General features: G+C 41.7%; 1 protein-coding gene across 10 annotated transcripts in view; it reads right to left on the bottom strand.

The window, feature by feature from the left end:
• Positions 1 to 2,237: 2,237 nt before the first annotated feature.
• The window catches only part of AGPAT3 (1-acylglycerol-3-phosphate O-acyltransferase 3), a 94,090-nt gene continuing 82,410 nt past the window's right edge, over positions 2,238 to 13,917 (bottom strand). For all 10 annotated transcript variants that reach the window (XM_056328619.1, XM_056328618.1, XM_056328623.1 and 7 more), the window contains 5 exons: positions 12,039 to 12,192; positions 11,480 to 11,582; positions 8,281 to 8,356; positions 5,938 to 6,136; positions 2,238 to 5,318 (listed from right to left, as the gene is read on the bottom strand). In XM_056328619.1, the coding sequence (XP_056184594.1) occupies positions 5,230 to 5,318; positions 5,938 to 6,136; positions 8,281 to 8,356; positions 11,480 to 11,582; positions 12,039 to 12,192 (621 nt within the window). In that variant the 3' untranslated portion in view covers positions 2,238 to 5,229. The remainder of the gene's footprint in view (positions 5,319 to 5,937; positions 6,137 to 8,280; positions 8,357 to 11,479; positions 11,583 to 12,038; positions 12,193 to 13,917) is intronic.

Below are 13,917 nucleotides of genomic sequence, written 5' to 3'. Positions count from 1 at the left end.
AAGAAATACAGGCAGCTTTCCATAAACCTAGAGAGGCTGAGGACAAGAGAAACGTGACATGTTTGTCTTACAGATGCCAATCCACTGTCTCCCCAATTCCGAAGTATGAAATACTTTCCTGACATTTTCTGGTGGCTACTAAATGTGGTGCAGACCCTGTAACACTGACTTCCAGGACGTCTTCCCTCAAAACCACAGCAAGTAAAAAAACCCAAAACCAACAATCCGCAAGGCTTTTGATGCAGAGATTGCCGAGACAATCAGATAAACGCAGTCTTTGAGATAAACAGGGGGAAGCCTGGCCGAGTAAGAGCTGCTAACTGTAACAAGCCCTTAAAACAAATTCTGACCCCGCGTGGCAAGGACTACCTTGCAAGTTGTCACAGGGAGGTTTCACATTCATATTAGAGTCTGAGTTTGCCTACTCACATTACACACATCTCTGGTTTGCAAAGCTCCTGGCAATCACTCAATTTTCTCAGGACAAGAATTTGGCCAGACCTGTTGGTGTTCTTCCTCCTTCCAGCGATGCACTTTGCAGTGTTCCACCTTCCTTCAGCGACACACCTTGCAGCTCTCAGCACAGCTGCCACCTGCTTCAAATCCCGGCTTCCCCCAGCACTGGCAGCGCTGGAGCAGCCCATTACAGTCAAGTTTCAGAAATACAGAAGCAAGTAGCTGCGGCAAACCAGCTCAAAGTACAAATTCAGCATTACCATTATAGGGATGGGTTTCTTTCTACAGGCATAAACCAGAACGTGTAGTAATCATCTGCTGCGAACCAGGAACTTCACACCAAGAAACGTAAGCTCTCGGGCATCTAGGAGATGCTGAGTTACGCTGTTGCATTTGATTTTCAAAGGAAATGTAGGAATGGATTCTTCACTCTTATCTGCATTGGCCTCCAGCATCTGAATGCAACACTTGGGCGAGGTCTGTCCAATCTTGGCCTTACGACTTCTTAATACACACTTTTCCAAGATGCCAAAACAGGTGAATGTTACCTGCCTTCAATCCGAAATGCTCTGTGTAGTGTGAACTCAGCATTATTAAAAGCTTCCAGCCCTATGTTTCTTTAATCAAAACGTACATGAAGCAAAACCAGGTTTTGGGTTAGTCCCCGTCAGAAGCTGTACCTTTAGCAATTATCTGAGGTGCAGTAACCTCTGCTTGGTAGTTACTCCAGCTATTAGCAAAGACCTTGTCCCAGCTCTCTTCTAACACTGGTTTCATCAATCCAGAGGGACCAGTTACTAGGTAGTGAAGGCCTATGTGAGGAGGCCTGGGAAGGACTTCTCTTTCCCAATAAAAGTTTTGCTCTGAAGCAGCAAAGCTGCACTATCACCTACCGCAGCTTAAACACAAGCGTGTCACTTCAGACCTACTGAGCACATCAACCAGCGCCAAAATGCAGGAGGAAAAAAAACCTCAGTTATGTGAGGGAATTTCTATAGGACTGGTTGAACTGGAAAGCTCCAAGTTCCAGCTAAGAGGTCATAACGGAACCATCTGCAGAAAACAGAGGCAAGCAAATACACAGACATCAGTGACGGAGACAAGTGGCATCGTGTGGAAGTTAGCAGACACACTCACTTCTGTGGATACTAGGCAATTAGGACAAAGGTAATAGTCATACTCATTGGTCAGCAATTAAGTGTAGAGCCCTTCGAGATAAATTAAAGCAGAACAAAGGAACATTGCCCATGCTCTTTGTGCCAGAGACAGATATTTTGCTCAGTGATGCAAAGTCAATTGCAAGAGCAGATTCAGCCCACAATGAGCAATAGAGAACTGTAATCCCTACTGAGCCAAGACTTCTGGATACCAGTTATCCAGCCATTCTTCAGCATCAGCTTCTTGTGCCTTCCTAACTGAAGGATGCCACAACGCCAGCAGTCTCCAAGCTCTCTCACCATGTTCTTAAGACAGCTCAACGCGATGCTACCTTGGAACTGCAAATCCCACTTTGAGAGCAACTTCTTTGTTCTTCACAACAATGACAAGTGCTGCCAAGGCTAAGAGCAAAGCATCTGTCCATAACAGTCTGAGAACCGTTTATCTTTGGAGTCAATGCTGAACTCCATGGCAGTCAGTTTGCAAGTCCATACTGGAGAAAATTGGTGTTTAGTCTAAACAATCAAGCAATAAATGAAAGTTTTGAAAGGTGGAGAGAGAAAATGCTCCTACAGTTTCAAGTTTATTAAACCTAGCATGGCTGTAAAAGCAAAAGACGAAAATAATGATATATTTTTGTTTATTATTGCTCTTAAAAGGGCTTGGTAGTCAAATATACAAGCTATGTTCTATTAAACCAGAAGAAAATAAGATATAAAATCTATGCTCACTTTTCCAATCCAAGCCACCTAATAATCTTCATTAGTGACAATAATTTCAGCTATTTCCAGTCATTTTAATTTATACATACTCTGTGTTATGTGTGCACGCATGTGTGTATAAAACCCCCTATTTGAGGGGATAAAATGCAAAATGAAGATATTTGTGTTGGTTTTGTACTGTTTTGTGCATTGCTGTATATTTCAGGTTTCCAAATAGTTACTGATATGTCTGTTTAGAAGAGCAAAATTTAAGTAACTGATGATGTATTTATTATATTTTCAAAAAGAAAGCATGACCAGTAAGTTATGAAGAGAAAATATGAAATGTTGATTATTCTCCCCTTGCTGTACATGCACTAATCCCATGATTCCAAATAGGGAGTTACATGCACTAAGAGGAGAAAATTCCATAGAGAGAAATCCTTTCACAATCTCCCCTCTTCTCAGCATTAAAGGATCTATTTTGTGAAATTCTTGTCATGCCCATTAATATACCGCTCAAAATGTAGGTATAAAACATAGTCAATGGTCAGCCTGCTTTGCAAGCCTCACTCTGCTAAGCCAGTACAATTTATACATGCTCAACATCATCTTCAGAAAGCAAGTATACAGCATTTGTAACATCCTTCTAAGAAGCGAGAATTACATCCATTACTGAATTACATAAGAAAAAAAGAATAAAGACAAGAAAGAAAAGCCCATTGCTTTTAGTCCTCCGGTTAAAAAACAGGGAAAAGTCAGTTACCTTTATCAGCATTTGGAAATCTAACCATATTTAAAGACAGAGTAGCACAGAAAAATCCAGTAAGGAAAAGAGAGTCACGGCTGGGCTCTGTTCTTAATTCCCAAAGCATATTATTCCAAATTCCACTAACATTAACAACAGTTTTGCATCCCCTATCTTAGGGGAGATTTCTCGAGGGGACAAAGATGACGTACTAATGCTGGGGCTAGGGGTACAATGATTTGGTGAGGATGAGTCTAACAGGAATCAGACAACATAGGTCATCCTTCAAATCCTGTTGTTGAAAAGACCACAAATAAAAATCAAGCGCATGACAGAACAGTGAATAATGACCCCAAGTAAAATATTTTTCTAAGTTACAAAATTGCTCTTCCAGTGTTTGAAAGCAGAAAAACCTGTGGGAGAAGAGGTTACATTCCAACAGTTAGAATAGCTCCGAGAAGAAGGTAAATTATTACTCTCTTATCTTGGTTACTAGAGCAAAGATTAAAATAACGACCAGTGCTTTGATAAGGTCTGCTCTTTACAAAAGTGAGCTAAATACTCTAGTTGCAGCTGGGTTAAAAATACAGACCCCAAGGGTCAGCTTCTGCCCTCAGCTGTAGATCTGCAGCCCATTTCACCAACTTCTGAGTGTAGCCAAATGCAGATTGTGGCCTTCAGACTTGAACATACAGATAGTTCCCCTCTCTTTGCAAATAATTCTCCAGCTATGCATACGGCAATAATCTACAAAAATCTCAGAATGTGTGTTTGTAAAAGAGGAAAGAGGGAAAAAGAAAGAAAAAAAAAGAAAAAAAACCCCCAGAGAGGTACAGCCATTATTCTGATCTCTAATTTCAGTGAAAAAAACCAAAAGGTCAACAAGCAAAACTAAAGATATTTAAAATCCCTGAAGAGACCCCGTACTCTTTCTAATGCTTTACAGCACAGCTCACCTTGCAATATACTTCACATTAACATCTAAAGCACGACTAAGTAGAAAGTGCAGCACACCCTGTTATTACAGCACACAGGGTAAGATCCTGGCCCCATTTGAGTCAACGTCAAAACTCTCATTACATGTTCAACAGATGCCAGTATTTGAAACTGATCACTACAGACCTCTCCTGTTCAAAGTTTTGTAAAAGATGTTTTGAAAATTATTGTGCCTGTTTCTGCTGCTGCCTTCCAGTTTACTGAGAGAGGTTGGCTGAACTGGACTTCGGTGATGAGAGATGAGAACAGAAATAAAAAGAGAAAACATCAGGACAATTGGATAAATTTCCTTCTTTGCACAACTCCAAATCGCACAGTCACCATTAATTCAGAAAACAAAACAGGCCCAAACAGATTCATAATTATCATACATGTATGATGTGAAACAGGGAAAACAACACTCAAGACTGAAGTACTATTTTGAAATTAAACAGCCTTGAGCAGTTAACAGGAGAAATGGTGAGAATTTTATACTGTTTTAATACTAGTGGATCTGTTCTATGGTATGTGCCGATCAATAACACACTGCTTCCAAACTCCGCTATCCATTCTCTCACATCACGGAAGTTTTAAGACATTGCCTGAAAATAAAAAGTATCAGTGTAACATACAAATAGGATTTCCTCTGTAGCCATGACAACACAACCTTTCCAAAATGACTCTAACCCAACGAACATCTGTCAGTTAATTTAAGAAGGGTTGGTTTTTTTTCTGGCTTATTAATAAAAAAAGTTGGAAATCAACAAACATTACGTTGGCTTTAGCAAGAGGAAACATTCAATGGCTCCTGTTGTAAAAGTGAGTGTAGTGCTCTTGACAGAAACCAGTGTATTCAGTCATCTGAAGATGCATGTGGCCATGGCCAATGCCCTCTTTTCTCCCCCCCACCCCCAAGTCCCCCAACAAATCAAGAAAAATTAGTTGTTTCTTCCACCCCAACCCAGATTTTCTCCCATAGTTTGACTACAGTAATCCTTAAACAGCCAGAAAGTTGATGTGTTCTCTTCAGTTGATGCCTCCAACTTCTTCATTCTTGGCTCAAGTTTTATTCATTAATATTAGTCATCAGTTATTAAGAAAAAGATAGTTTCTAAGTGTTTGTTGTCATTTTTTAACTGAAGTTAATTGGATACCATAGTCTGGTTACATGTGCTGAACTGCAGCCGTCAGTTATTCCTTTTTCTTGAATTCTTGGTTGCCGTAGCTGGAGCCTTTTTCTATTTCAGTTACTCCTATCAGTCTACGAACTCCAAAGGAAGCTTTAAAACACAACAGAGAAACGGGAGGCATATTAAAACCAGTTCAAGGATTTAGGAAGTTACATTTAAACACACAAGCAGAGCCAACATGAGTTAACCCAATCCTGAAGACACTAGTGACTACAGACCAACAGTGTGCTGTATAGGACTGTACATGGATCACAGGTCAGACCCCACTAAAAAAGGACAATCCAGATTTAAATATGTAATTAATGCTTCTATGATGATTAACACAACAAGTAGTATCAATACTGAAGCATAACCCCTCCACCCTCCTTTGGGTTTTGGGTGGGACTTTTTGTTCGGGTTTTTGGTGGGGGTTGGGGGGGTTTGTTTGTGTTTTTTTATTCACAGACAAGGTGTGCAGTAGAAGTACTTTCTCCTTCAGGCACCATAATAGGCTACAAGAATCACTTGCTATTGATTGCTATACATATTTCCTACAACATGAAGGCAAGCCTGCCTGGATTAAAGCTTTTGAAATAATAAAAATGCTATACAATATAAAGACTACAGAGCAAGCTCCAAGTACTCTTCTGCAAGCCCCATTCCTATCAATTAATACACAGAACTTAGTTACATGCTGCTCTGGGCATAGCATCTTATCTGTTTTTATTACCTGCTCCAACAAGTCCCAGGAATGCGAGGATAAGGAGAGGTGATCCACTTGCAAAAACTCCAAAGCCAAATGTGAAGAGAGGAGAGAGGAGAACTGTGGCCCAAAAAAGGAAGTTTAGGAGAGTCCATGGTCTCCTAGGAGGTTTAAACTGCTGGCCAGGAAATATGCCTTCCTGATTATACATCTCTTGCAAAGCATCCTGGGAGAAAGAGAAGACAGAAGAAAACTGGTTCATAATGCTAGCACCAAGCAATCCAAGGCTAGTCAATTCCAGGACAACACCAAGGACAGTACCTGTGGCAAATACCTATTAAGAGCACGCAGCATCCATCTCCATCTGCTGTCATTTATTTGAATTTGAACATTTCTGTTGACTGCCGAGACTACCGCATTAGCCCTTTGAAGGCAATCTTGGCCACCATCAGAAACTGAAACCATATCAGCCTCTCCACTACCAAATACCTTCATCTCTTCTCTTAATTGCTTTGGAATTCAGGGCAGTGTCAGGCCAGAGGCCGGTTCAGACACCACCCGCCTCTCTGCTGGATGCTTTTTCTTTTCGTTTTTACTTCCAGAAAGGTCAGCATGATTTAGCGAAGCACAGCAGAAAAATGCTGTATATACAGCCAGAAAAGGAAGGCAAAGCACAAGCTAACCAGCAAAGACAGCACTATGCCAGCCATTACCCCAAAATGTCAACAAAGCAGCCGCATCCTCAGCTGTGCCTGCAGAGCGATGCAATCATGAAACATCACTCAAAGGAACAGCAGGCCCACAGTTTTCCCTCAGTTTGTAAGAATATTCTGTAAGGTTTCCAAACTATTACTGAGGATGGCTGAAGTTTGGCTATTATTTTTCCCCACTTCAGCTGTTTTTCTTTTAGCTTCCCTTACAAAGGGCTAAGACCTGCAAGGTGTTGCCAGTAACACAGCCTTCTGAGGACACACCCTCTGTGGGGGAAGAGCACTTTAAGGATTCCAGTTACAACATACTGCTGCCACCATAAGATCAATATATAAAACATCCACAGATGCAAGTAATGCCTCCCCGGCCAACACCTCACACCAAAGCTGAACGGAGGTACAGCCAACGAAGCCCTCCATCCGCAAAGCAGACCACTCTGCCTGAGGAATGGCACCAAGTGAAGGGAATGCTCTGTGCTGCATCTGCTTAGCTCTGCATTTACTGTGTAACAGAGCAAAGATCGCCCCTGTAACATACACCTTAAGGTCTGCTCCTCCAGCCGGGCCATGTCAGAAGGAATTCCTGCATCTAAGGGCCTTTTCACAAGGGAATTACATGATGGCACATCCCTGACAGCAGGAGGTGGGACTCAAGGATCCCACATTTATTTAAGCTCTCTAATCCCATATTATGCTGACCCACAAGCTAGTTTGATACGTTTACTAATGGGAGGTGGGAAGAGATGATGATAGTTACTGCTCTTTGTAAGATAACTGACCTCCCCTTAATTGAATTAGACTTAGGTATTCAAACAAATTAGGTTAAAATTAACAAAGCAAAGCTCAGAACTGCTGCATACCTACAGACTAAGCCTAAACTTGACAATGCTGCAGCACAGTTGAAGTTTCTGTGCTCCTCTGTTTTCCCACGAAGATAAGCGACACAAAACCCAAGATGCATATCTCAAGTTCAACAATCCACCGATTAGGGTTGGGCAACGTTACAGTTCTCCCCCCCCACCCCCCGAATTGTTAAATCTGTGGTCAAGAAATTAACCATCTAAGGTGAAGAAAGAAAAGACACGGAAAAGCTTTGAGCTGTTTGAAGGCATGCTGGCTATGTGCTACACCAGTCCCTGGCAGCAGATCCCAGGGACTGTCTGTACCATGTCACACACCACTGCAGAGGTATTACCAGGAGGCAGAAGGAAAGTGACAGTGGAAGAAATAAAAGCAAAAGACAACTGCAGCTAAGAGCCAGGACTGGCTGTCCCTGACAGACAGTTGTCACTCTTGAGTGCCTAAAAACATCCATAGGAAAAACAGAGCTTTTAGAAATGTATGACAGAGACCTAAGAGCTGAAGAATGTAGAGAGAGAGTGGATTGCTATTAGTCTTCTGCAACTCAGGCATATCTCTGAATTTTGTTGTGCTTCCCAGCAATTTAAGACCTACTTACTAGTCAGCCCTCCATGGCCAAGGGCCTCTTCTGTACTGCTTCTTCCAGCAGTTTGAGGGATGGCTGCCTAATTATACATAATATTTCCATCTCTCCTCTTCACCCAGTGGAATAGTATGCATTACTCAGTGCCTTAATACGCTATTCCTGTAAAGTCCCGAAAGAGAGAAAAGCAAAGAAAAGCAAAGCAAAGCTGTTTACCTTTTCCTGGTAAAGCTTATGAAGCCAGTTTGCAGCTTCCTTTTCATCTTGAGGGATATCTTCCAGAGGAAATCTCCTAGTATAGTAGAGAGATTAAAAAAGGAAACAAAAAGACCACCAAAAAAAAAGAATTAATGGACAGCCCAGGTATTTGATGTTAGACCTCTACTAGAGAAGATCTTCCATTCAGTGAAGGACATAAACTACAGGTAATACTGTCACTGATGGCAGAGGTCCCAAATACAGAGAAGAACTGGGACTTAAGAGAACACCCGATTCTCCACCTAAAACCTCAGATTCCTAAGATGGAATAAACTGTACAAGCTCCTATCAGTTTCACAGCACATTAGCAAAACAAGCATCTCCCATTCAAACACTGTTCTCCTTTCACCAGGTCTGCCACTGGTTGATTCCCAGTGAGCTGAGACTGAGGCACCCAAAGCTGGGAAAACACAAGCAAGTGGTAAACCCCAGGACAATTGTTTGTTACATTTTGTTAGTGGAAACCCCATTTTGGAAGGCATGGGAGGGGTGATGAAAAGTTCACTTTGTACCAACTCTAAGGGAAAGGTCTGTGACTGCACGCCTCTCTCCTTCCTCTCCAGCCCTCCAGACTGAGGCATGCAGTTCTGGGTGCATACAAAAATTATGCCCAGCTCCAGGTACTGACCTGACCTCACCGAGAACAGGCACCTTTTAAGAGCCTCCTCCTAGTGGTGAAGAGCCAACCATTTTCCTGCATTCTTTTCTTTTTTGAGATAGGCCACTAACACGCTCACAAATGTATTGTCTCCTTTCTCTGTGGCACACATCTCAGTCCTGGATTAATTCAGAAATAAGTTGCTCAGTTTGTAGAGGGTAGGCACACACCTTGCCCTCAGCTTGAACATATTTTGGCAACACTTGGACTGTAGCAGGGCCCTCTTACAGCAATGCGCTAAGAACAGATGAGTGACCTCTGGAAGGGCTCTAGGCACAGCGATCCCAGATACAACTGACTCGCTCCTGTTCAACCAGGTAATATACTTCAACAGGATGAACTAAAGCCTTCGAGTCTACAGCAGCAGTGGGAAGATACTCAAGCACACTTCTAATAATTTCTGCATCCCATAAAAGATTTGAACACCAGATTTTACAGATTTACTATCATTAGATCTAACAGGAAGAGCTGCTCAATTAATGCATATAATGCTCAATAAAAGCTCAGTAAAAAGTAATTTGCCGAAAGCTTTCTGGTAAAATGTATTGCTGTCACCGCTAGAGGGTACTCACAGCAATAACATTTGGTGGTTTAACCGATTATTTCCTCTGGAGCCAGGTCAGGAGAAAGACTGGATCCTCTGCAGAAAGCTAATCTTCTTACCTCTGCGCAGGTGATTGCATACACATGTACCAAGAACAAAAGCTTACGGGCTTTCTTTCTCTGGGCTAATCTAAGTCTGCTGGTACATGATGGATATATGTTCAATTTTCAACAAACAGACTGTTAAAAAGTTCCTTTATTCTCATAGCTTGCCCTCCAACACAGAGAAAAAGCTTCAAGTGTAGAAAAGCATCTTGAGAACATTGATTCACTCCAAAAACATATTTAAAATCATCTAAATTATCTGAACATAGCCATTAGTTTAATCGAGTACCATTAGTAATTGTACCTGGCAACATCATCCTCAACAGAATTTTATGAACTCAAACCTATTCTAACAACTATTAAAAAGTACATTTCTCTCCTTTCCTCCCACTACCACACCAACAAATAAAACCAACTTGCACGTCCATTAGCAAGACATAAGATATTTAACTGAATGCAACCACTCTTCAATGTATAATTACGCAGATTGTACATCCACGCATGCATACCCCAGATCTAGCTAGACATGCCACATGCCTCTGCCATCAGTATGGAATCACAGCTGGCAACTAACGGCCTGACCAGCGGTTTTGCTAGCTGCTATGCTGTCTGTAAATAATCAAAATGAAACCCCTTGCAAATGAGTGACCCGATCTCTCTCCCCATCACCTCCACAGCCTTCTTTCCAACCAAAAGACTAAAACGTGGAAGTTGCAGTATCGGAGAACAGAACTGGAACGTATGTCCTTCCCTTCCCTTCCCCATCAGGGCTGCAGCACTCTGCCTCCGCTGGCACAGCATTACTTCCACAGAATTGTTGCTGCTACACCTTGACAGAATGGATAATTGGTCTGATTCCCCACAAAGTCCTTCACCATTGGAGGCTCTGGTAAGACACACCTGCTTTCATTAGGACTATGTACAGAGTCAGTGTTGTGCATCTGCAACACACAGACCCGAGGCCAGAGGAGAAAGGTGTGGGGGGAAGTAGCAAGGCTTTTTTTTGTTTTTCTTTTGAAAACCAAACATCAGCCTCATTGCCAGCATGTAGCAATGTTTTCTAAAGTGTGGGTAAAGTCCCCAGAGAAGCAGAAATTAACTGTCAGAACAACTGTGGAAAGAACCACCAGGACAATTGTCAGGCCCAAACATAAGAGACAAAAAAGAAAATTCAGGCAGAAAGGGCTGGTAGTTTTTATGATCACAAGGAAGCCTTGAAAGCAGAAGGCAAGGAGAAAACAAGAAAAAGCAAGCATGTGTACATGCTGCATGGAGTTAGGTGTTAGCAGTTACTCCTTCAGGCAGAAGAGTAACGAGGAACATGAGGAATGTCCCACCTCATTCATACAATGTCTGAATTTCAGTATTATTTAACTTCTAATTAGCTCACCAAACTGTGAGAGAAGGACAGAAACTAGCACGCTATGGTGCTTTACACTGTTTACTACAAGAAACTACAGAAGTTGGACAGGCTATTTATACTATGCATATGCTTGCAGGGACTGGGAAGGGGGCAGAACAGTTGGTTTTCTGTTCCCAGCAGAGAAGGGGAAAAGGCAGACAAGTGTCCTCACTGCACAGAAGAGGGAAACCCTGGAACGACAGTGTGGTCACACGCAGGCTGAAAAGCCTGTCCAGTGATCTGACTCGCTGGGTGGTTATGATGGGATCTCACACAAAAGCCAGCTGAAGCAGGGGGGAACAGGGGGGTCTCTGTGGCCTGTAGAGAAACTTGAAGGACAAGGAAAAGGGGACTACAGGAAAGGACATTTCCCTGTAAAATCTGAATACACTGAATACACGCAGCCAAAGCATACATCTTAGGGCTCACCTCCATCATTATATGCTCACCTTACACACATATCTGCTTCATATTTCTTTCCATAAAGAATTCCTAATAAAGACGGGTTCTTGTTTCCTCTGAAATTAAGTGTTACATCATACACTGCTGAAACTGTTGCAAAAAAGAAAATATGGCTGTTATAGCAGCAATTCCAGCAACTGTGCTGCTGGCATCCTTGCGTTGGCAACAGAGCCTTCTGCAAGCCTTGCGTTAATGATGTCAGGTGGCAGAGTCTTTCACTACTTTGTGTTTACATGTCGTATTTATCTGTATCGGCCACCTGACATTCCCATCTACATAGCATGTGTGTTATCAAAAAACAAGACAACTTGATGAACTAACTAAGCAACAATGACATACATGAAAGGTTTATTTTTTTTTTTTAAGACCGGTATCAGAACGATGTGGCAATTTACAAATTAACGGTTAACATGCTGAATGCTTATTACTGCCAACTCAGTAATTGTAATGGACATAATGAACAGAGTATACTACACTGTACTACACAGAGTATACTAAACAACACATTACAATTAATGCAAAGAACAAGTAGCAGCTTGCCCATACCTGTTCCCCTGAGACACTGGACAGCAGTGGTGAAACCTTTGGTTCTGGGCAACAGGTGGTATTTCAGTTTAGGCAACCCCTTGGATTCAGCTACCTCCATACTGATACGATGTTTGGTCTCTGTAAAGCGAGTTCCTTCACAGTACAGGAGAAACTAATACGAGACAAAAGGCAAACCCAACGATATCTTGAGATCAAAAGGAACCAAGCAGAATACTGAAAAGTTGTGTAAGATAAACATACACCCATGCATGCACACACACTTCAACTGTCTAATTTGTTTATCAAGTATTAGGCATAAGCATCACCTCAAAACTCATTTACAATTCTATTTAATTTTAACAACATCAGTACCAAATTTAAGGCGCAAAGAGTCCAAATGGTTATACCCGAAACATTTACTTAAAGAAAAAAAACCCTGAAAGCTTTGGCTGGCTGGTGATAAGACTACTCTAACAAATCATAAAAAGCAGTCCAAATGTCAGTACATGACCACTTTTGGAAAAAACATATTAATCATTAGCTACCTCATTTAAAATTTGTACTGTACCACCTGAATTACCCGTCTGCAGAGAGAACTGTCTGAAAGCTTTTCTGTTTGTGGCTTTTTTTGTTTGGGTGGGGTTTTTTTGGTGGTGGGGTTTTTTTGCATTTGTATCAGTTGTGTTCATAAAAAATGGTGCCTTTCCCTGAAACTTTTACCTTGTTTATCTTGTAGTATCTGTGGTATCCTGAGTAACTATTAAAGACTTAAATCCTCCCATACTGACTTCAAGCAGTATAAAACATCGATCTGCCCTTCTCCCGCCTCTCTATCACCTCTGCTGTAGTTAAGAGGGAGACCAGAAGCAATACAAAGCCAAAAGGAGAAAATGATTTTCTGTTTATCTCATGCCTTTCTGAAAAGTGGACATCATTCCCATTGTGCCAGCAAGGGAAATATTGCTGCATTTGAACACACAAACCTCTGCATCCCAGGCAAGCAATGGAGGGGGAGAAGGGCAGGCCGCTAATACTCTCAGTATCGTGCAACGCTGCAACATTGCAATTCAAAAGAAAGACTTATCGAAAGCATTGCTGCACGTGTGCTATTTGTCAGTACTGCAGATGCTTGAGTTTTTCTCTATAGTGTATCCACATGCTGTGCGCCACAAAAGATAAAGTTAAATGAATGTTAAAACCACAAAGCCATAGACACAAGAGTTAGACCTGCCAGAGTGCAGTGAGAGAATAGGAACTGGTCCTGCAACCTTCATTTGGCCCTTTCATTAGGAAAGGGCACATTCATTAGGAAAACCTGACCAACCACCACCATCAAGTGGCAAGGACAGCACAAGGTACAGAGTGTAACACGGCAATCACAACCCCAGTCTGCAACGCAAGCTCTTCTCAACCCCAGTCTGCAACGCAAGCTCTCCTCTATACCAAATTCTCACCGCTCTTCAACTCAACGGTGCAGTGATCCTTCTGGACCAAGTATGCGAGCAAGGTACAGACGGCACTGCAACGCACGTGTGAGAAAGACCTCAAGATGAAAGGTTGTGCAAGCAGCTCTAATTGTTGCATTTGGAATGCACAAAAATTAGGAAATTGATTTACTCAAGTCAATTTTAATCATGATCTAAATTACCAAGCAGAAAGTCTTGATTTAAATAATCAATGCTGACTACATTTTGCATTTCTATTTTCTGGGTTTTTTTCCCCAGAGACTAGTCCTTCATCCTCAATCGTAGAATCATTAAGAAGTACAGAACTGCAACCAAAGTACAATCTTGAGATTTTTTTAATTGGTAGGGTTTTTTCTTTTCCAACGCTAATCAGGAGGATATGTTAAATGTAAGTCCTATCTATATATTCAAGCAATTAAGTAGTTTAAAAT

Source organism: Falco biarmicus, chromosome 2 (assembly GCF_023638135.1).
Source record: "Falco biarmicus isolate bFalBia1 chromosome 2, bFalBia1.pri, whole genome shotgun sequence".
Lineage (NCBI taxonomy): Eukaryota > Metazoa > Chordata > Aves > Falconiformes > Falconidae > Falco > Falco biarmicus.
This window is presented reverse-complemented; position numbering and strand designations above follow the sequence as displayed.